This window comes from Clinocottus analis, unplaced genomic scaffold (assembly GCF_023055335.1).
Source record: "Clinocottus analis isolate CAN_PGR_092001 unplaced genomic scaffold, fCliAna1.0.p SCAF_15, whole genome shotgun sequence".
Taxonomy (NCBI): Eukaryota; Metazoa; Chordata; class Actinopteri; order Perciformes; family Cottidae; genus Clinocottus; species Clinocottus analis.
The window spans coordinates 7,024,061-7,045,259 of record NW_027175876.1 but is presented as its reverse complement, the minus strand read 5'-3'; the positions used below and the strand labels follow the sequence as shown (position 1 = coordinate 7,045,259).

At 42.9% G+C, this 21,199-nt stretch overlaps 1 protein-coding gene across 1 annotated transcript in view; it reads left to right on the top strand.

Annotated features, from left to right (window-relative positions):
* syne1a (spectrin repeat containing, nuclear envelope 1a) overlaps nt 1-21,199 on the top strand; it is a 113,983-nt gene that overhangs the window by 29,964 nt on the left and 62,820 nt on the right. Inside the window, exons 38-58 of the mRNA XM_068576618.1 lie at nt 91-746; nt 1,240-1,419; nt 1,654-1,807; nt 2,182-2,340; nt 2,984-3,166; nt 3,292-3,393; nt 4,018-4,221; nt 4,830-5,037; nt 5,687-5,799; nt 6,260-6,465; nt 6,542-6,703; nt 6,886-7,165; nt 7,421-7,593; nt 9,115-9,424; nt 9,566-9,730; nt 11,180-11,539; nt 13,221-13,357; nt 16,289-16,466; nt 18,732-18,914; nt 19,269-19,412; nt 20,853-21,008. Of these exons, the coding sequence (XP_068432719.1) occupies nt 91-746; nt 1,240-1,419; nt 1,654-1,807; nt 2,182-2,340; nt 2,984-3,166; nt 3,292-3,393; nt 4,018-4,221; nt 4,830-5,037; nt 5,687-5,799; nt 6,260-6,465; nt 6,542-6,703; nt 6,886-7,165; nt 7,421-7,593; nt 9,115-9,424; nt 9,566-9,730; nt 11,180-11,539; nt 13,221-13,357; nt 16,289-16,466; nt 18,732-18,914; nt 19,269-19,412; nt 20,853-21,008 (4,413 nt within the window). The remainder of the gene's footprint in view (nt 1-90; nt 747-1,239; nt 1,420-1,653; nt 1,808-2,181; nt 2,341-2,983; nt 3,167-3,291; nt 3,394-4,017; nt 4,222-4,829; nt 5,038-5,686; nt 5,800-6,259; nt 6,466-6,541; nt 6,704-6,885; nt 7,166-7,420; nt 7,594-9,114; nt 9,425-9,565; nt 9,731-11,179; nt 11,540-13,220; nt 13,358-16,288; nt 16,467-18,731; nt 18,915-19,268; nt 19,413-20,852; nt 21,009-21,199) is intronic.

Below are 21,199 nucleotides of genomic sequence, written 5' to 3'. Positions count from 1 at the left end.
TTGTACCTGGGATTTGTTATGTTAAGCACGCTTATATTGATTACTGTAGGAGCTTACATACATTTGTCTAATTGAACCATCGTATTGCAGGAGCATGAGGCGCAACTGGAGGGACATGCATCGCTGAGAGACACTCTTCATCAGAGAGAGTCCTCTCTGCTTCGCTGCTCCACCTCAGAGGCCCAACTGCAGCTCCAGGGCTGGAGAGAGGACTGCCTCCAGCCGCTCAATGAATCCCAGCGTCTCCTACTCCTCCGTACAGAGTGCCTAACTGAATTAAAAGCTTTTCTTCAGAAGTATGGAGCGGCAACTAGGGCTGTGCGCCACCTTCACGAGGCGGTGGAGGGCAGAGGGAGCTGGGACCGTTCAAAAGCTGAAGAGCTGCACCGTGGAATAGGGGAAGGGGCTAAAGACGTGGCCAGGCTTGAGGCTGAGGCAGTCGGGTTAGATGGGCAGCTAAGCAAAGCACACCTTAACCTGAGTGGTGCGGAGTGGCGGGGCTCCAAAGACGTGAGCCATCCTCAGGCGAGAACATCTTGCAGGGGGCAGGCAGTGGCCCTCACGATCGCTCTGGAGGAGGTGCAGAGGGGTGTGGGATGGAGGCAGAGTGAAGCAGACGCTCTGGGGGCATTATGGAGCTCCTTTAGGGAGAGAAGGGAAGAGGTGATGAAGAATTTAAAGAAACTGGAGGATGAAGCACGGACAGAGGGGGCCAGAGAGAGCTCTGTACAGGCTTTTCAAAACAGGTATGTAAATGGTAATCAGGCTCCCGGATCTATTTTTATGGTATATTTAATATCAGCATAGTTTGGATCAGCTGGTATGGAATTAATTGTTTGAAAAAGCAATATTGGTTTCAGCCTAAACTGAAGAATTACTTGATTTCCCTGCGCTGAAGTTCCCAGGCATTTTTTTAAATTACATTTAAATTACAATAAAACAATATCCCTGCATCTCCCTTATTTGAATTAAATTAAATTGACAAAACAAGATAACAGGCACGTGCTGTGTTATTGTTTTTGTGTAAGATATATGGTTGAATAAACTTTTAAATATGTGCACTGAGCTTTTCATTCAGAAACCTTCTGTGAGCCAAACTCTGAAAATATAATATATACAAAGGAAGCTAAACCATAGATTCAAATCCTTTTAAACTTGTTAATACTAGGAATTTTCATATATTATGTTTAAATCAGGCTAGTAATCCCCATTGTTTTCTTCTGCATCTATTTCTCCCAGGATGCGTTTTTTCGTCCAGCTGGATGATGAGCTCCAGTCCCTGCAGCATTCCCAGCAGTGGTTAGAGGAGAAGGGAAGCCAGCTGGCCCAAAGAGACAGTGAGCTGGCTGGGGAGGCTCTCAGGGAGGTAGCACTGGTGAAGACAGCCTGGGAGACCGTCAGGACTCTGATCTCCAACGGGTAGGGATGGATGACAACAAAGGGATTTTAACTTGTTTATCTCATTTAAATTCCTTAGCGCTGTTTGTTTTTGGTCCTATGTTGCAGAGGCAGGCAGTATAATGTCTTCACATTTGAATATAGAAACACAACAGTTGTACAGCGCTTGCACAGTGTTTTTTCATCATTTATTGTCGTGCCAAGTGATGTGCACAACAACAGTCTTGACTTTTTCACTTCTCTTTTCTCATGCAGTCAGGAACAGAGTGGAGTCGTGGTAGATCTTCTCCGTCAGTTCCACCACTTGAAGTCAACCCTCACCACTGTCGTTGAGAATGCTCAGGCGGTTGCTTACAATCTGCCCGACCACAACCACAACGCTCAGGAGGCCAAAAGGACTGTCACACGAGTCAGTACCTTTTTTGTTTTTCCCAGAAAATTACTAATAGTTACATTTTCTTTTCTTTTCAAATGATGCCCATGGCAAACACATGTTTGGGCTATGATTCATACATCAAAATACATACATTCTCCAGATTATTGGATATAATGTGTGTATATGCTGATATACCAGAGTTGAAGAGTCATAACTTTCACTGGGATGCTACAATGTTTTCCTTTTCGTAAAATGTCATTCTGCAGCTATATTTCTACATGTATCAGACAATGTGTATGTTTTTACAATAAACAATAAACTATCTCTTCCCCTCCTGTTTGTACAGTATCCCTCCCTCTAGTGGTGATCTGTTGTCATTCCCTCTGCACTCTTTTCTGTCCCTGCAGCATGACACGGTCCAAGCCGAGCTGAAAGAAAAACAGGAAGCGATGGACCAGCTCATCAGCACAGTGGAGGACTTGCAGAGAGAACTGACAAAGGTTCCCAACTCCGATGCAAGCTCCATCCAGAGAGACATGGAGATTTTGAGAGACCAGTGGCTGGAGGTGAGTGCTAGTTGATATACAGTAGCACATGCTGTGCCATGCCACTGTTTTGCTAAAGAAACCTTGGCAGCTGAAATGCGTGGGCTGTTTTTCTTTTAGATAAACGCACAATATATTGACATACTTGAACTAGCTGGTCAGACCTGGTGAAATAATACTTTTTGAGTGTTGTGACAGTAATGAATTGTTGTCATCCTGACACATGGCGCTTCATGGATTCTGTCTGAAGCTGAAACGTGATAACGACCATGAAGGGATTTGTGGTGTTGTTTTTTTGTGAAAATCAATTGTGAAGTCCACATTACAGCTCAGCCAAATACTTTTGCTGTTCCTCTTTTAATGATATTTATTTCTGCTTTTCCCTTTTCCCATTTTTTCCTCTTGAGAGGCTGTCACAAATGAGACAGAAATATAAACAAGTCTAGACACGTTATCTGCCCTTCTGTCTCTCTCACACTTCTCATCCTCAGATCTGTCAAACCAATTAAGTCTCGTTTTCCTTCCATCTCCCAGTAAAGAATACCGTCCCTTGTAACATAAAGAGAAAAGTAAACACAAAGAGGGAGAGAGATCCTACCTCCCCTCAGTCTCCTGTTGATTGAGACGTATCCTGTACTTAGATTGCTGCTCTGTGTTCCTTCAGGTCTCAGAGAGAATACAAACCAACACAGAGAGACTGAGCTACTGTGTCGCACTGTGGAACGACCTCAAGTCTATGGAGCAGGACATGAACCAATGGGCTGCCAACTCCATCGCTGATCTCACCGACAGTGTTACCAATCTTAGTGATAAAGAGCAGACAGAGGCCCTTCTTGCCACATTTCAGGTCAGAGCATGCTGGACAGTCTGCATGAAAAAGAAAAGTGCATGAATGATTATGGGGGTGTAATATTGAGAGTGAGTTCATAGTAGATGTGATTTAATTGAAATGTCCAGCGCTTTGACCTACAGGCTGAGGTTGAAAAGAGGGAGCAGAGGCTGGATACCCTGCAGGAGAGAGTAACAGAGCTGAAGGAGCGAGCCAAACTGCAAGAAACCCCAATACAAATGCAGGTGAATATGGTGGGGAGCAAAACTTGTCAGGATTTTGCTAAAATTATTACGACAAAAGATTATTTTTCCATTGACATTTAGGCCAATGATTTTAAATACTATTACAAAACTACTAATGGTGCAGAAATAAAACCACATACATGCACTTAAAAGGAACATGAAGAGAAATAAGCATTCAACGAAATATATAAAAGTACATAAAAAAAGTGGTTGATGAAATGCAAAACGTGTACAATTTATCACACATTTGTCAATTCACATATATGGATGGAATTATCTTTTTATTTGACTGATCGACTCATCGATTGAGATTGCAAGAGGCACAGATGAAAAATTATGAGAAAAGTGTAAGAAATGGACATTTTTCAGGACCCAAAATAGCAGCGAAGTAACAGTGGAAATTACACAATTTTGAGTCAAACGAAAACTTTGACTCCTAAACAGTTTTCTCAATCAGGTCCTGTATTTATTTCAATTTTAGTGTTGTTTGTTTACATGTTTATCTGTGATGTTTATACATGTTGAAATCATCACTATAGACTACAGTATAAAACTGATGAGGAGCACCTGAAAGTGCATGTGATTTTAGTTGTATGATGTTGTTTAATTTCTTTGTTGAACCAGGTTTTGGAGTCAGACTTGAGGAAAAAAATTGCCCAAGCGCAGGACGTGTACAACCAGGCCAAACACACTCTGACCTACTTCAGCTTCCAGAAGCAGCGATTGGAGGACCTCATGTCCCAGATGGCCGAGCGGCTGGTGGCAGTCGAGGGCTCCTTATCTGACCTCACTGAAGCTACTTCACCCGAAGACATGGGTACAGTTAAGGTATGACATTTTCCACAGTGTGATGCAAAAACACAATAATTTAATTCTCATACATATTTTACAGTGTATATAAACTAATACTAATGCCAAAAGTAACCAGACAGTCTTCCTCTACCTCCTCGTCAAAAGTTATCCCTGTTGCTTCATAGTTCTACCAACCATGCACTATATGACGACACACAATTACACAATATTTGATCGGTGATGCCTCAATTATTTAAATGGATTCCCTCAGAATTTATTTGTAAAGCACCTTTTAAACACAGAGGCTTTTTCATGTTCTTTACAATGTAATTCCGATAACTCACCTTGGGTATATTACTCTCCAAAGACCTATAAAGACACGCTGAGAGGCATAATGATGAGAACATTTTCGCTTGATACCTTATTGTTCCCCAAGGGTGAACGTCTGTCCTCATTTATGACCCTCTTTAGGAGATCAGAGGTCAGACTCCACATCAGAACATTCTCTAAGCTGGCAGTAATTCTAGCCGTGGCTCACATTTGCAAAGTGGATGCAGTACATGTCACCATCTCTGCCCTCTCCTCCACCCTGTAATCCCAATTATGAATATACATCCTCTTATTTCTCACTTTACATTTTCCAGGACCTGCAGAGCGTTGTGCAGCAACAGAGGGCAGACATGGACTCAGCTAGAGATGCGCTGAGTGCCCTGTGCAGGTCTCATCCCTCTCAGGAGCTGTCCTGCCTCTCCTCTGACCTCACCTCCATTGCCAAGCGAACAGAGGCTGTCGCCCAGCGCTGTGCCAAGACCAAGGGCAGCCTGCAGGATGGGCTACAGCTCCACTTCAACGGTAATAGATATTTATGTGCAGTTTGGATTTTGTGGAAGAACATTTTAATCTGGATCGTCTCTGTTTGATGCATTATTAAATTCTCTCCTGGATGACTTTTAGGTTATTTACCTCCATTAAATGCATAAAGTCAACAGTCTTTATAACTTCTTTCCTTATAAGGAGAAGTGTAGATTTTCATAGCATTTAAAATCTCATTATCACCCAATCAAACAGTGCACAACTACATGATGCAAAGTCATTTATTAGGTACAACAGATTTATTGTTGATTATCCTACATTTTTCCCCATGGAGCACTCAATCCGCCCACAACAGCCCACACGCCATTGACACACACTGTCTGGCACACTGGTGCGCTCTCATTGCTCAGACACACACCTGTGTCTCGGAGACTAATGTCGCTCTTGTCACATCTGGTCTCGAGGGAGTCATTTTGGGCTTGTTGCCAAGGCAACCCAGCACAGCGCAGCGTGGACACGCCCACTCCTACCATCTGCCTCCACACATCTCCTCTTCTTGCTCTCCTCCTTCGGATCCCTTCACCTTTACCTCTTCTGTGCCTTCATTTTAACACATCAGTGTTCCTCAACTTGTCACCATATATTTATTTAGCTTTTAGTTCACCTCTTCTTTCTGTTACTGTTGCAGAACTCGTCCAAGACTTTCACTCCCGGCTGACAGATCTGAAGTTGGAGCTGAAAGAATGTTCGAACCAATCGGGAGATGTTGCTGTCCTTGGAGCTAAGTTGCAGCGGTTAAAGGTATTGTTATTTGTCATGCTTCTGTCATGACTTTCTCTTGGTGCAGTTGTCAAAATTATGTTCAAGTCTCTCGGTCTTTAGTGGCTTCACTTGTTGATTCTAAAATGCTATCACACTTTGACACACCCAAATAGTTTTATATCGTAGTTAGAACAAAATTATTGGATTAAATAAGTTGTCATTATTTATAGTCACGATTAATTTTATATCTTCCATATAATTTACTCTATTATCTTCAACAAAATGGCATCATGAAAGACTGTACGTCATCATTAATGCTCTTTGAACCAAACTGAATCTGGGCTTGTGTTGAACAAACTACAGCGTCTTACTTGTAGGAATTGTGCTGTAAGTACAAATACCTCCCAGAGTTGATAACGTTTATACAGCTTCTTAGATTTCTTAAATTAGCAAGGATGTATAGCTTTTTATTGCCAACATGTTCCCTATACATCCACAGGTGTCAGTCGAGCGGGCATCTAAGGGTGAGGAGTGTTTTTCTAAGGTTTGTGAGGAAGCCGAGAGGCTTCAACTCCACCTGCCTAAAGCTGGAGCAGCACAGATCCGGGAGCATCTCTCCTCCTGCCAGAAAGAGTGGAGGAGCTACCTGGACTGCTGCTTTCAGAGCCAACGAGACTTGGAAGAGAGTATTGACCTTATGAAAAAGTAAGTACATTTTCTTGTTGTGTCTTGTGTTCATGCAAAGCAATTTGAATTAAATGGAAATGCACCTCCTCTCCAGCTTTAATGACTGTGTGGAGGGTGTAAGAGACTGCCTGAAGCAGATGGATCTCAGCCTCAAGAGAGAGCCTGTTCTTGGGGCAGAGTGCCAGCAAGGAGCCCTAGACACCACAGAAGAGCTGGAGAGGATAGAAAACCTCCACGAGGATCTGCTTGCAAGAAGGTGTGTGTTTGTGTTTGTGTGTGTGTGTGTGTGTGTGTGTGTGTGTGTGTGTGTGTGTGTGTGTGTGTGCGTGCGTGCGTGTGTGTGTGTGTGTGTGTGTGTGTGTGACGCCATATGTTATAGATGCCATAATGTGGGCTGTTAAATATTTGTAACAATAACATATCATTGTCTCTTGCAAGGGACTCCATCGAGCATCTTTGCCAGGAGGCGCAGTCTCTGTCTGAAGCAGGCCGGGGGTCAGGAGGGGAGGTCAGAGTGACAGGCCAGCTCCAGATGGAGCACCAGGCCCTGCTGAAGACAGCCAGGGAGAAGCTGCGAGGCTGCCAAGAGAGCCAGGCCTTTGGAGAGACCCTCCAAGGCGTTTGGGCCTGGCTGGAGGAGATCCAGGAGAGACTGGGTACAGTAGACAGCACCATGGGGACCAAAGAGCAGTTAGAGCAGAGGCTGGAGACTGTGCAGGTGAGAGGAGGTTTTGAGTAGTAGGCTATGTGTATCTGTAATTTACACAAATTATTTCACATGATAAAATAAAGGTGTGGAATCTTTAAGAACGCATACACTTATTTTGTTCTTTCGACACTTTGCATGTTTTTTTTCTATGACAGCCTACAGTCGTTTTGGTAAACACAAGAGGGAGCTGTTTGCTTGATAAAGTATTCATACACAATTGTGATGTCTAAATCAGTTCACTCTGACCCCTATCTGTCTGCACAGGACATCCTGCTTTTGAAGGGGGAGGGGGAGGTCAAGCTGAATATGGCGATGGGTAAGGGTGAGCTGGCCCTGCGCAGCTATGAAGCCACTGGACAGGAAGTGGTCCGCTCTCAGCTACAGGAAGTAGAGGATGCGTGGGCCACGCTTCTCGTGACTGCTATGAGCTGCCACAGGTAGACCGCTCACCTTGTTACATCACCTAACATATAATGTGATGGTGTAGTCCCCATGTGTGCAATTACAACCAAAAAAAACATTGCGTCATTATTTAATTGTATCATTGCATTGACAGAAACAAGACAAACTGCAGAACTGTGAACTGTAAACCATTCTGGATTTTTTTATTGTGACTATAAAACATTTAGCCCTGGATAGTTCGAGGGCATTTACCTGTGTGCCAAAAAAAGCCTCTCTTTGGACCAGGTTATTTTCACCATGATAGATTGATGTCTCCATGCCATTTATTACCATTAGGTTAAGTACATAATGAGCAGTATTTGTCTCATTTGGTAATTCTGATTGATGAATTTGATTTAGTGCAGGTTTTTTCGTGTCTGTACACGTGCATGGCCGCATGCAAATCCATCAGTTTTGTGCATGTTGGTGTTTAATTGAGTAATTATGGCCCCTCCAAAAAAAAAACCATCTCATTAGGGGATGGATGGTGGACGGCAAGCAGTGGGTCACACATGGGGTGTGTTTGTGTTTTAAGGTTAAGGGGATAACAGGAGGCATGGGGTAGCAGGTAAAACAGATGTGTGTGCGTGTGTGTGTGTGTGTGTGTGTGTGTGTGTGTGTGTGTGTGTGTGTGCGTGTGCATGTGCATGTGTGAGTGAGAGAGAGAGAGAGAGTGTACGGGTATTGGTGGTAATTGTAAATGCACCGATAACAGATGGCAAGGTAAATTGTGTGTATTTGCCCCCTGTGTGCACAAATACATTAAGAGGATAAAGGCATTAAGCCAGTATTAAAACCAGTATTTAGATTTCTTGGCCATATCATAAGTATGAAATATTTACTGTTCCTGTAGATGACAGTGAAAAGGTACACAGAAGAACATTATATGTTTAGCTTTTATGTCCCAAAATGATCTGAGTTTACAGCAACTAGACTACATACATATTTTTATATAATTAACTAATTTATTAATTAATCCAAAAAAGAAATACTATTATCACCAGCCGCAACAGTGAGGCTGGAATTGTATTCACTTTGTTAGTCTGTGAGTCGTCTACTGTACCAGGAAGATTTTGATTATTTTGCCAAGGTTTGAAGATGGATGTGGTTTGAGCAAGGGTGTCTGAAGAAGTGATGTAGGAAGTAGAGAAGGAGCCATTGGCCCCCCACCCCACTGTACAGCCCTGGTCCGATTTGGTATCGCAGCTGGTGGGACGCCATTGTCAGATGGTCCCTTGTTACTTTTTTCACAAAAAAAAGTTGTATACATCTGCATTTTGTATGCAAAATATCACTTACTGATCAAAGTATTTAAATAATTAAAAAATGTATAATCTTCTAAATTCTGTTATTGTTACAATTTAAAACATTTGTAATTCTTTGCAGTTTAAAAAATAAACTGCCAAAATATAGGATACCATCCGTGTTTGTTAAGATTCTCTCTGTTTATTCAAAATGTATATACCATACGGGCCAGTCACAAGCAATAACAAAATGATCTTATGTCGTTCCTGCAGTCGACTGGAGTGGACCGTGTCGCAGTGGGGAGGATACCTGGAGGGTGCTGCACAGCTGCGCTGCTGGATGGAGGCTGTAGAGAGAGAGGTGTGCGCCCCTCTCACGCCTCAGCCGGGGCCCCGAGAAAAGGCCTCCCAGCTCGAGAAACTCAGAGCTCTGCTGGCTGATCTGGAAGACCATCAGGTGGCTCTGTCCAGTCTCGAAGAAAAAGCCAGAGAACTGTTCAAGAAGACTGGCGATGCCAGCTTTAATCATGGTGCCCGCACCCAGCTGCAGGTGCAGTTTGATGACCTTACAGCCTTGGTGGAGGTATAACGTTACTTAATCTTTCATTATATTTGGTTAAAAACCTTGAAACCAATTTATTGTATTAATCTCACCAACTATTGTGAGTGCGTTGTTATTTTCGAGCCACTGTTGGCTGATTGTGTCCATTGTCTTTGTCTTTAGGAGAGAGTACGTCTAGCGCAGGCCGTTGTGTTGGAACACCAAGAATACCTGGAGGCTGTAAGGGAGCTCACTGATTGGCTGATGAGTACTGGAGAGGAGCTGCATCATTGGTCTGATACATCAGGAGACTCGGCCTCCATCAAAAAGAAGCTGTCAGAAGTGAGGGTAAGGCAGGAACAAATACAAAGAAATCCTTTTGTTGATGCCGGCTGACACTCCTTTTGTTTTCTTTGTTTACACTTTCGTCAAGAAATTTATTCCAAATTTGACAAATCCTGAAAACAAATTCTGCTCCATACGTTGACAGATAATAATGTGCCACATCCGACAGGTGACAAGCCTATTGTGCTGTAGGCATAGGTGTGCAGTCAACATAGTTTTTCATTATTTTAATCATCTTTAACTGAGGTAGAATTTTCCCAGTATCATGGGGATTGCAATAAAAACATTGTTTTGTATCACTTCCAAAGACGGAGTTTCAGCTGATTCATTCTACTTTAGACCTCATGTGTTGGCTAGCCCTTTTGTATGATGTATGATGTACTTGTATGATGTTATTAGGATGATTTTAATATTCACTAATTATTGTGTATTGAATTAGTAGCACACATCTGTATTCTGCACCATGGGTGTACTGTAATGCTGGATTACAGTATCTCTTTTTATATTGAATTCATATTCATATTCGTAAGCGATGTTTCTCTGAATTTACAACACAGCATGCCTTAAGGATGTGAATTGGTGAAACTACACCGAGTTGAAAAATGATATATATTATATATAACTGTTGCTAAGGTAACTGATTGCTTGAATTATCTGAACCTTAATGGCCTCCTGCTATAAAGGAGGGAAAACTATGTAGGGAATTGGAATTGGTTCTCAGTTTGTTCCCATATCACAGCCAAATATCTCGATCTCTCTTGGCATATTTTATCACCACTATGTTGGTCTATTACTGTGTTAAAAAGAAGGGAGAAGGGAAGAGATGTGCAATTAATGCTGGAGCTTTTCCCAATTCACTAATTCTGCAATTACAGAGAGAAAATATGTGAGGCGATATCGATTTGCATTTAAATTTCACACACGGGCCCTTATTATCACATTATGTTGTGTTGTGTTTGGAGAGTCATGGTGTGAATCATTTCAGTAGAGGGGGGAAGTGTAATTTGTTGTAGATACAAGCTAGTTGCTCCATTAAAATTCCCCATTCATGGTCTCAAGGTTAATGTTCATATCCTTCTACTCACACACAAAAATGATCAGCTGCCATTTCCCATCCCTTTTTAATCCTCCTAACTGCTCAGTGCTATTACATTACACTCAAGTGTTTTCTTTTCACACCCTCTGCTTTCCAAGTGCTACCTTTCTACACAGAATGAAAGATGGAGGGGGAGAGGGATGGAGGCGGAGAATGAAATCAGATGTAGTGAGAGAATACTGAGAGATCAAATGAAAATACAGGACATCATAACTGAAGCTTCAAAGACAGAATCAAAGAGATAACGTGATCGAGCAGGAGGCATAAGCTGCTTTAAATAGAATCGGAGGTTGCAGTTTCCGTAGCCACAGTTTCCGTAGCAACTTCGTCTCCTATCTACCTTCCCATCTCTTCAGGAGCGCGTGGAGTGTCAGCTACTGGAGGGCCGAGAGCGCCTCAGCAGGGTGCGGCGCAGTGCAGCGTCCACGGCGGAACACACGGCGGCGGGCGGCTGCGAGGCCATGGACCGACAGCTGGGGGCGCTGTCCCATGCTCTGGAGCAGTGGGAGGGGGCCGCCCTCAGGGCCAGGGACGACCTGGAGGGGGCCCTGGCTGCTGCTGCGGCCTCAGAGGAAGAATACCGCCGTCTGACCGCCCGGCTGGAGGAGGAGTTGAAGGAGTTGGATGGACGGCTGAGGGTGTGGAGCCAGGAGTTGATTAAAGCTGAAGGGCGGAGCAATGGCGAGGAAGCAGTGGAGGGATGGCAGCTGGCTAAGGTATGAGAGCACAACATTTCAATAAATGGCAGTTTACTGTCTAAATGATTCACTGTTCATCCGCTCACAATAGTTTATTTAAAAAATAATAGATAATAAAAACTCTGTTTGACTGAGATTTGGGTTGGCGAACTGTGAAACAAAACAGTGGCTGTGCAACACCTTGCAATGTTAATTTTAGAGAAGGTGATTAGCATTGTTTAATGGAAAGTACCCACTGCCATACATACACACACACACACACACACACACACACACACTCACACACACAAACACACACACACACACACCCTCCTTGTGCAGACATAGTCTATGTCCACTGCATTCAGCTACGTTTTCTCTGTCAGTAATTAACCATTCCATGTGTAAATCCTAAAAACAGATTAGTTTCTAAATCAGCTTTACTGGGATGAGGAAGGAGTGACAGCTACAATCCCATCAGTTTCTCTTGTTTTCTCCTCATTCTGTCTTCTGTCCCCTCTACCCCTCCCCTTTTTGTTGTTGTTTTAGCCATTATTTTCCCACTATCTCTCCTTTGCAAACATTCCCCTTTTCAATTCTTGCTCCTTTCCTCTTTCTGTACTCTGACGTGTTTGAACTCAAGTGTACAGTGATGTCTTTCCCGACTGCAGGGGTTGATTCCTCGATGCTCTTGCTCCTCACCTCCCCTGCTGCTCTGTTTCTAACATCCACAGGATGTTTACAGTGTGACAATTTCTCTGTATTGTCAAGGCCAATGCCAGCATGCACACCTTAATACTCCTCCCCTGCTTCTTCGTCCATGCCTTTCTCTGTTTTTTCTCAATTTGGGGCTGTCAAAGAACAGAGGAGGAGTCTTCCCCCTCCTCCGCTTCTCTCTCTCCTCCTCCTTCAGCCTGCTTCCTGTGTCCAGCCGTGTTTTCGTTACGCGCTCGTTTGTGTGCGTTTGAACCAATCCTGCATCTGTGAGGGCTGACAGCTGAATTCCACCGGGAGAGAGCGTGAGAGAGTGAGAAGGAGTGAAAATGTGTGAGAGGGAAAGAGTGCAAGGAGTGGGAGGAGGAAGAAAAAAAGAGGATAGAGGAGGGAAGAGAAAGTAGTAGAACATTGGGACGAGGGAAGGAGAAGAGAGCAACGAGTCCAGGAGAAGAGAGAAGGCGGGAGGGAGGGTTGTTTATAGGTAATACGTCAGAAAGAGAACAAGCAAGCGAGCGTCAGAGAGAGAGAGAGAGCGAGAGGGAGGGAGGGATTGGACCTGTACATATTTCATGGGACAGGATTTCATGACTGTGTAAGTGCAGAATGTGAGGCACGCTGAGGAAAGCGGGAGAACGCTATCCGCAGCTCCTTCCTGCCATAGCGCGAAGAACAGAAATGCTATTGTACAAGCAACACTGTGAGTATGTGTTGGAGTGAGTGTGTGTGTGTGTGTGTGTATGTGTGTGTGCGTGTATGTGTGAGAGAGAGGGGGGGAGGAGAGAGAGAGAGAGAGAGAGAGAGAGAGAGAGAGAGAGAGAGAGAGAGAAAGAGAGAGAGAGGGAGACTAGGAAGATGAAGCCAGGGTGTGAATAGGAATGTGAGTGCACTTATTGAAGGGTGTCATGCAGATCCATTGGGTGCTTGTTACTTGTTAACACACACACACACACACTCACACACACATACACACTGAGCCAGCTGGTGTCTGTTTTGTGTTGTTTAGGATACACTGGAGGGCTTGCAGAGCGCCGAGCCGATGGCGGAGAAGTTGAAAGGCCAACTTAACGACCTGGTGCGATACTCCAGGGACCTGGGCTCACAGTCAGACCGGGTCACCGCGCTTATCAAGCAGCACAACAGGTGAGAGAAGTCTTTCTGCTTTAGTAAACAGCGTGTGGTGGAAAATAATTTGGTGTTTATTTTCACTATGTGGATTTGGAGTCATACTGAACTCTGTTTGACCTCTGTGATGCATCATATTGTCATCCATGGATTTTGAACGGATTTATATCATTGTGATATGTTTTGACTCCTCGGGTTCAATAATTCAGATGAACTGTACTTCAAACCACCTTAATGTAAAGAAAAATAAGATTTTTGTTTCATCCTGGAAGAATTGTATGCTATATATATATATATATATATATATATATATATATATATATATATATATATATATGTATATATATATATATATATATATATATATATATCAATAGAACATTTCTGCTTTACATAATTCTGTAATTTATTTAGATGTTTATCCATATCCTAATATCAGACACTCTAAATATATATTTGCATAACATTAGGATAACGATTTTAACCATTTTGCCCAGCCCTGTTATAATCCTAATTGGGAGAGTGTCTTGCTCATAATAAGAAAATTGCACAAAACAGATCGTTAAGCGTGCATGTTTTCACAAGCTTATTTGTATTGTAGGCATGTGTTTGTGTGTGTGGCCATCTTTCACACTGAGTTGTGACATGTGTCAGCCGGGCTAAACGAAGTCTAAAGGTGACGGAGAGCACCAGATCCACTAGTTGCTATGCAACATTTAACTGCCTTCCCTTCATCTCTGCTTGTTCACTGTCTTTGTTTTGGTTTGTGTCTTTCTCCAGTTCAATTCTATGCAAGGCTGTGTGTGATTTGAGAGAAATCAGATACATTTGGATGCTCTTTTTTTCCTTGCACTCTTTTTGCCTGCTTTTGAGCCCATAAGTGAGCCTGTGTTCATGTAGTGGTTGTTTGTGAACATGCAATGCCTATTCACAAGAACACGCATGCATACAACAATAAAGTATGAGTATCTACAGTAACACAGATTATTCACTTAATTTGCATGGATGACATGTTGACTTTCTGCGACATTGCATGGTAGTGGGGGCGCAGTTTGTGAGGCACTGTGACCAACAATTATTGGCAGACAACCTGAGTGAGGTCAACTTGTTGGAGAGGCTTTGGCGGGTAATTGGCTTTGGCTGCTTATTGGCATAAACAGCACCCTTCCTCATTCCCTGGCTTTTTAGTCTGTAATAGACTTGGCCTGTGTGCTCTTTGCACCTGTCCCGCATTAAGCACTGCGTAAAAAAAGAGCAAGGAGCGAAAAAAAGAGCATCAGAGGAGTTGAGATGGGAGAGAAAAAGGTTGTTACTCCCCCATCCTTTTCATAGCACATGCCAGATTTTGTCTGGCACAGCAGAAAAAAGTGCCTCTTCCACTCTCATGCCATCCCCACTTTACTACCCTTTCATGCTCTCATCGCATCATTAAAACTCAAGGGTGTTTGTGTGCGTTAAAGTGTGTGTCGATAGATGGTTGTGTGTGCTTTTGCTTCGTTCATACATGGCTCCCTTTGGACAGTACCCCTTGCTTGAACAGCTGTGCACCTTGTTTCCCTGCTGTAATCCTTTCCATCCCTTCTTCCAATCAACCCTTTAACCTTCACCCACTGCCCGATATGTCTGAAACCCAATGGCTCTTTACCTTTGTTGCCCTCCCTCGTTTGAGTTGTGCGTTATGATTTTGCATACTAAATAAATGTTGTCTGTGCAATTAAGGTTCACATTTTGCCTGGGGTATTTTATCTCACTCATAAATTACACGGGCAGGTATCCCAAGACTGTCCTGTTCAGTTCTGAGCCAGTGCGGTGTGTCCTGTACAGCATCCAGTGAGGAAAAAAGAAAAGGTGTGAAGGTCGAGGTCGTGCATGTAATGTTTGACTTTTGACCTTATTCAGGAGACAGGGATTGGTGTCTCATCACAGACTTGCATTTAATAATGCTAATCTTTCCCTCAACGTGACCATTCTGAACCTGTAGTTGCCATGTGCAGATAATGTAGAAAGGCAGATTTTTTTTATAAACACAGCCATTAATACTTTAAAACATAAATACTTTTTTTCCAATTTCATTTTAGATTTGGCCAATATCAACACTGTTGTCTGTCAATTATTGATTGACCCTAAAATGTTGCTTACATTGTTGCAGTTCATCATTTTACGATCTTCCCTTATTCATTTATTCTGTCAGAAATGTTAGCTGTCACTAAAAGAATTGAACTTCAATATTTTAAATATCAGTTTCATTCAAGATGAAATGATTGTTATACTGTATATTAAATTGCCCTTCACTTTGATTCAAATCTCTCTTGTTGTCACACAGTCTGTATTGTTGCTGTAATCTGGGGTAGCAGATATAGATTGTGATGGATATATGAACAACACAAAGCATTTGATTAGTGCGTGGTGGTAAAATACAGCCTACTAAAATGTAAAATCATCCCTTTAATTTATCCCCCCTTACTGTAACCTCTCCTTAACAGACAGTATTTCTGCCAGATCCTTTCCATCTCACTCTTTTTCTTACAGCATCAATCTGTCAACCCTTGTTCTCTCCATCTTGTCGCCCCTGTGAACTCTTACCCCACTCATATGTTGCCTTTCAACCCCCTCCTAAGCAGTACCCCTTACCACCATCCCCCACTCCCCCTCGTTGCCCCAATGCTCATTCCTTCCACTTCACCCACTTTGCCATTTCTCCACCTGCCTGCTTCTCACTCCAGCTCATCTCCCAGGCTTCTCTTTCTCCTCCACATCATGTGACGACAGCATTTACAGTATCTGAGCATCTGCACACGCATCCTCTTTGTTTTGATGAGCACATGGACAGTAGACGGCAAACACTCCTCTGGTTGTAACTCCTCTCTTTCTTTGTTCATTTCTCAAGATGGATTTCAACCTGTAAACAACATGTTTAGTCAGTCCTACACTTGTCTTTCTGCCCCCCAGTCTCAGTCTTCGTGCGTCCAGGGAGTGTCAAAATAAGGAGCGATTGTTGGAGCAGAAGTTCCGTGCGGCCTTGAGAGACTTCCAGCAGTGGTCGGTCAATGCCAAAATCAGCACAGCCAAATGCTTTGATGTGCCACAGAGTGTCGCCGAGGCCTTCACCGCTCTGCAGAGGATCCAAGTAAGAGAATTATTTTTCTCAGCTCTTATTTAGAGTAGACATCTGTTAGATTCTTCCTATGTTCTTAAAACATTGGTGACATAAACTTGTGATCTTGTGCAGTCCTCACCATGGTGTTTTTGCACCATGGTGAGGACCATGTACGAGTGTTTCGCCTTTTCAGCTATTGCTGCTTACTTACCCATTTTTGATTATGTTTATTGCTTCTGTAAACATGAAGTGTATCACCTCCTGTGCTGCAGAGAAGCTTCCCTAGGGCAGAGCTACCAGACACCGAACAGTAAATAAACAGATTGAATCACATTTTGTGATGTTATTCAGGGATATAAAGTAGTATAATTTATATTTATTTGACTGAATATAACTTACAATTCTGCTTTTTTAGAAAGACATTACATTTCAAATATTTTTTGTTGCAGAATAGGTGGTGCTTCTCATGTCTGATTGCCACACAGAATGTCCTTATAGTTTCACGCTATTGCCCATTAACCAGCTGCAGTGAGACAGTAATGATGTCAGAGCAAGTAGCTGCTGATGGTGGAGTTACATGTGGGGAAAAGGGTAATATATTCACTTCCATAAACCAGAAATAATCAGCCTGTTGAGGAAAGGAAATCAACAATCTCCTTGTCATAAAAGTTATTGTTTTTGTTCTTCCACCTTTGGGCTTTAATGTATTTGCATGGACTGAGTAGGCTTCGCAATGACTGCTAACACAAAGTAATAGTTGAAAGGGAAATTGCGTAATTGTTGAAGAATCAATCCGCTTTCAATGGGAGATTACTCAAGGGGATGTCTGTATTGACATGCCGACTGTTGAGTGTCCTCTGTTGGGCTTGTTGGAGGGGACCTGCCGTTGGCTGCATCGGCTGAAAGTGGGCGTATAGCCACGAGGGATAAGAGAAAGCTCCACAGCGGGGTCTCTGTGCCACTCTCTTCAAAATAATCGGCATGTGTCTTTTTCTGAGAAGCTGGCATGTGTAACAGTCTGGCACTCGCTTTAGAGCACCCCAGGGCCCTGGCTAAGAGTGCTCTTCAGTTAAGGTAGTCCTCACATCTCTGCACCAGACAGTTAATTACCTGTCAGACACCTGACCATGTAAACCACTACTTTACCACCAAGGAACTGCGATACCATTATTGCTTAGCTGAGCTTATATAGTAAGAGGATAATTGTGCACCCATAAAGCACATGACTTATTATCTAATAATAATATGTGTTATCCAGTGCAAGTAAAACATGTGGAACTTAGATTATTTAATCAACAGTCACATGAAGAGTGTCAAATGCACATTATGTTACTTGAAGACATAATTTTCTAGAAGCATGTTAAAGAAGGGAAGTGCTGTGCTGGAGTTTTTCTGTGCTTTTTTGTGCATTAGAAGTTTCTAATGTAGCCGAGAGGATGAGCAGGAATGTCATAGAGAATATGGCAGTGAAGGAGAGATGAATAAAGAGGCAAAGCATGTTTTATTTATTATTGACTTGGTGAGGAATGTGGAACAATGTTTCCACATGGCTGACCTCTAGGAGGGCCAGGGAGGGGTGGGGGCATCCTTTGTGTCACGCTTAATTGGTGGTATATAGTAAGATTGGCAGGGAGAGAATGGTAGTAAGTGTGAAACAAAATATGAATGAACAAAGAAAAAAAAAAGAAAAGCAGAGATGAAGAAAGACTTTCTATGTTTGTGTGCGGTTTTACTTCACCAAATGTGTGTGTGTGCATGTGTGTTTTGAGGGGGCTGAAGCAGTAGTGTGTGTAAGTGATGTGCTGACTGCACAGATGGTGGAGCGGTCCCTGCTGCGCTACTGTCATCGACTCAGCTCTGAGGGAGGGTAGTGTGTGTGTGTGTATGTGTGTGTGTGTGTGTGTGTGTGTGTGTGTGTGTGTGTGTGTGTGTGTGTGTGTACACTTCTGTGAGCTATGTAAAAACCAACACATTTCAGCCTCCCTGTACTGTCCTTATCTGTGACTGCCTCCCCGGGTCAAGCCCTTCCTTCTGCCCACGCATATGGAATACATAATGGCTTGGTTTAATTACTGCTTTTGACAATGTAACTAGTTAGATCTGAAAATAAATATGTTCTCTACGAAGAGAATGGCAATATTGATTTCAGTTAACCATCAAGACAAAAATAAGTTTGGAATTGTCATTCAGCCGATTTCTTTTTGTTCTCTTCTGCTTTCACTTTCTCCTCCCTTTGTGTGGGTGCTGGTGTTAAATAGTCTGAGTTCCTTTGTCTTTGTCTGTGTATCCCCATAGGAGTTCTTGAGTGACAGGGAGCAGGGCCAGGCCAGGCTGAGTACAGTAGCAGCCAGTGGGGAGCTGCTGATGGCTGTGGTGTCCAAAGACAGAGTCGAGGGAATCAAGCCCAAGGTGGCAAACGCCAGAGAAGACTGGAAGAGTCTGATGAATAATCTGAAGATGAGGGAGGATGCACTCAAGGTTGGTCGACATTCACTTTTGTTTGGACGCTGTGAGTAAGGTTTCCATTGAAAGAGACCGGATCTCAGAGCGCTATATGTTGAATATAGATGAACTGTACAGTTTGGATTTAAGAATGAATGCAGACTATTTGTATGCAGTTCCCTGTTGTCTGCCTCTTTAACAGTTCACACAAATCTGTGTTATATACACAGTTATATTAACATGGATCTGATATGCATTTTAGACCTGGTGCCAGACGATATTAAATTCATTATTTAATTTTACTTTATCTAATAAACTGAGTTCTATCAGTTTGTGCAAATTAAATTTGAATGAAAACTTCTATAGTTGTATTAAATCTTGTATTTCCAGATCCTGCAGTCCCAGATGACGGAGTTTGAGGTCAGTGCCGAGCCTCTGCAGGACTGGCTGAACAGCACAGAGGTCAGAGTTCAGGAGAGCAGCGCTCGTCTCCACGACCTTCCAGCCAAGAAAAAGGAACTCAGCAAACTACAGGTATTGTAAAGTTATACACAGTTACACCAATCTACTCACCTCTCCTCCTCCATGTCTGTGTAAGTACTACATGTGCACATGATGTGAGCCTACACATGGCCCCCTCCCTTTCGGCCATTTAAGTCATAGCATTAGGTAGGTAGATTGTCTCTGAGACATAGCCTCTGAGAGGGTATGCAGGAATTATCTAGTGTATAGGAATTATCCATAGCCAAAAATAATACGAGTATGTTCCTACCGTCCACATGCAAATCTCTCTTAAAATTGAGTAACTCTATTTTTTACAGTGTTTAATAGCCATTCCTGAAGCAATAATATTTCACAATCTGGAATCCTTTTTCCGTTTAATTGCATTATGTCATACTGAGAGTGTGCCTTTTATAGTCCTCTTCTCGGCTGCTATCGCTGACATTCTCTTATTTCCTCTCCTAACTCAAGTAAGCCCCATCATTACACCATAAATTGAATATTAAGTTGATTTTCCAAGGATACTTAGTACTCGTAGCTCTCCATCAGATATGCATCCCTAAAGCACAATCTAAAATCAGCAAGGAAAAGAGAAGGAACTAATTACATTTGTGGAGCGCCACCGCATCAAAATAGAGCAGCGTCTTGACACAATAGTGAGAGGAAAAGTCCAGAAATCTAATTAATTCTCCTTCTGTCACAGCTGAAGCGCTGCGTGGCTAAAAGGCCCTTTTCAGGATGTGATAACAGCCTCTGCTGTGTCTGGCGGAGACAAAAAAGGGAGAGAGGCACTGAGCGTTAAAAAGATAAAACTGACAAAAGAGAAAAAATATATCAAGCCCATCTCAAAGCTCTGCTCTTATCGTTGTTGCTATTTTTGTATTTACTGTCGCCCACTGTTGCACCCCTCCTTGTTGCCTTTTGTCTGGCCCTGCAAGCAATTACATTTCTTCCCCCATCACCTGAAGTACCTACAATACATGCAGGCTTCAGTGTCTAAACCTGTGTGGAAAAAAAAAATCCTCTCTACCTTTTTACATACATATCCCTCTCCATTGCGCTTTTAAAGAGGCTTTTCTCCTTTTCCTGATCTGAACTGTGACGTCTAACCACATTTTTTTTTATAAAAAAGAACATCAAGAGAAATGATGCTGATGCTGTTTTTATGGTCCTTTCCCCCTGTCTTCATCCTTTTATTTTGATGTGCTGTTGTTGCACCGTCTCTTCTTGTGACATGTTAACCCAACTTCATTCCTCTGTTCCTCTCACACCTCCCTTTTCTGTCATCGTTGTCATGTGTTTTGTCATTTCATTTTCCCCTTGACTCAAAATGTGATGGTGCTTACATGCAATCATCCTCTCCATGTTACTTGAATTCTTCTCCTTCTCAACTGTGCTACTCTAATCCTCTTGCTCCTTTGTCTTAATTTATCCATCTCCATCTCCATCTCTTCCTCCTTCGTACTGGCCCAGTGTATACTGGAGGACAAGGCTAGTCGGGAAGCAGAGCTGGGCAGGCTGAGGGAAAGAGCTCATCGTCTCTGGGAGGGACAAGCAGCCGGCAAGGGCTTCGTCCACCGTGTATCCCAGCTGTCAGCACAGTACCTCGCCCTCAGCAACCTAACCAAGGTAACGCTGCCCGCCACCCTGTGCTCACCTTTCTTGTCCCTTTACTTCATCTCTGCTTCTGTCTGATAAATGCTGCAGCATGCAGCATTCAATCAAGCATGCCTTGCTTGATTCCTGTACTGTGTGAGCCTTGTCTCCAGCCATGTTATTTATTATTGTTCTCTTGTTATTTGCTGTGTCATGCATTTTTC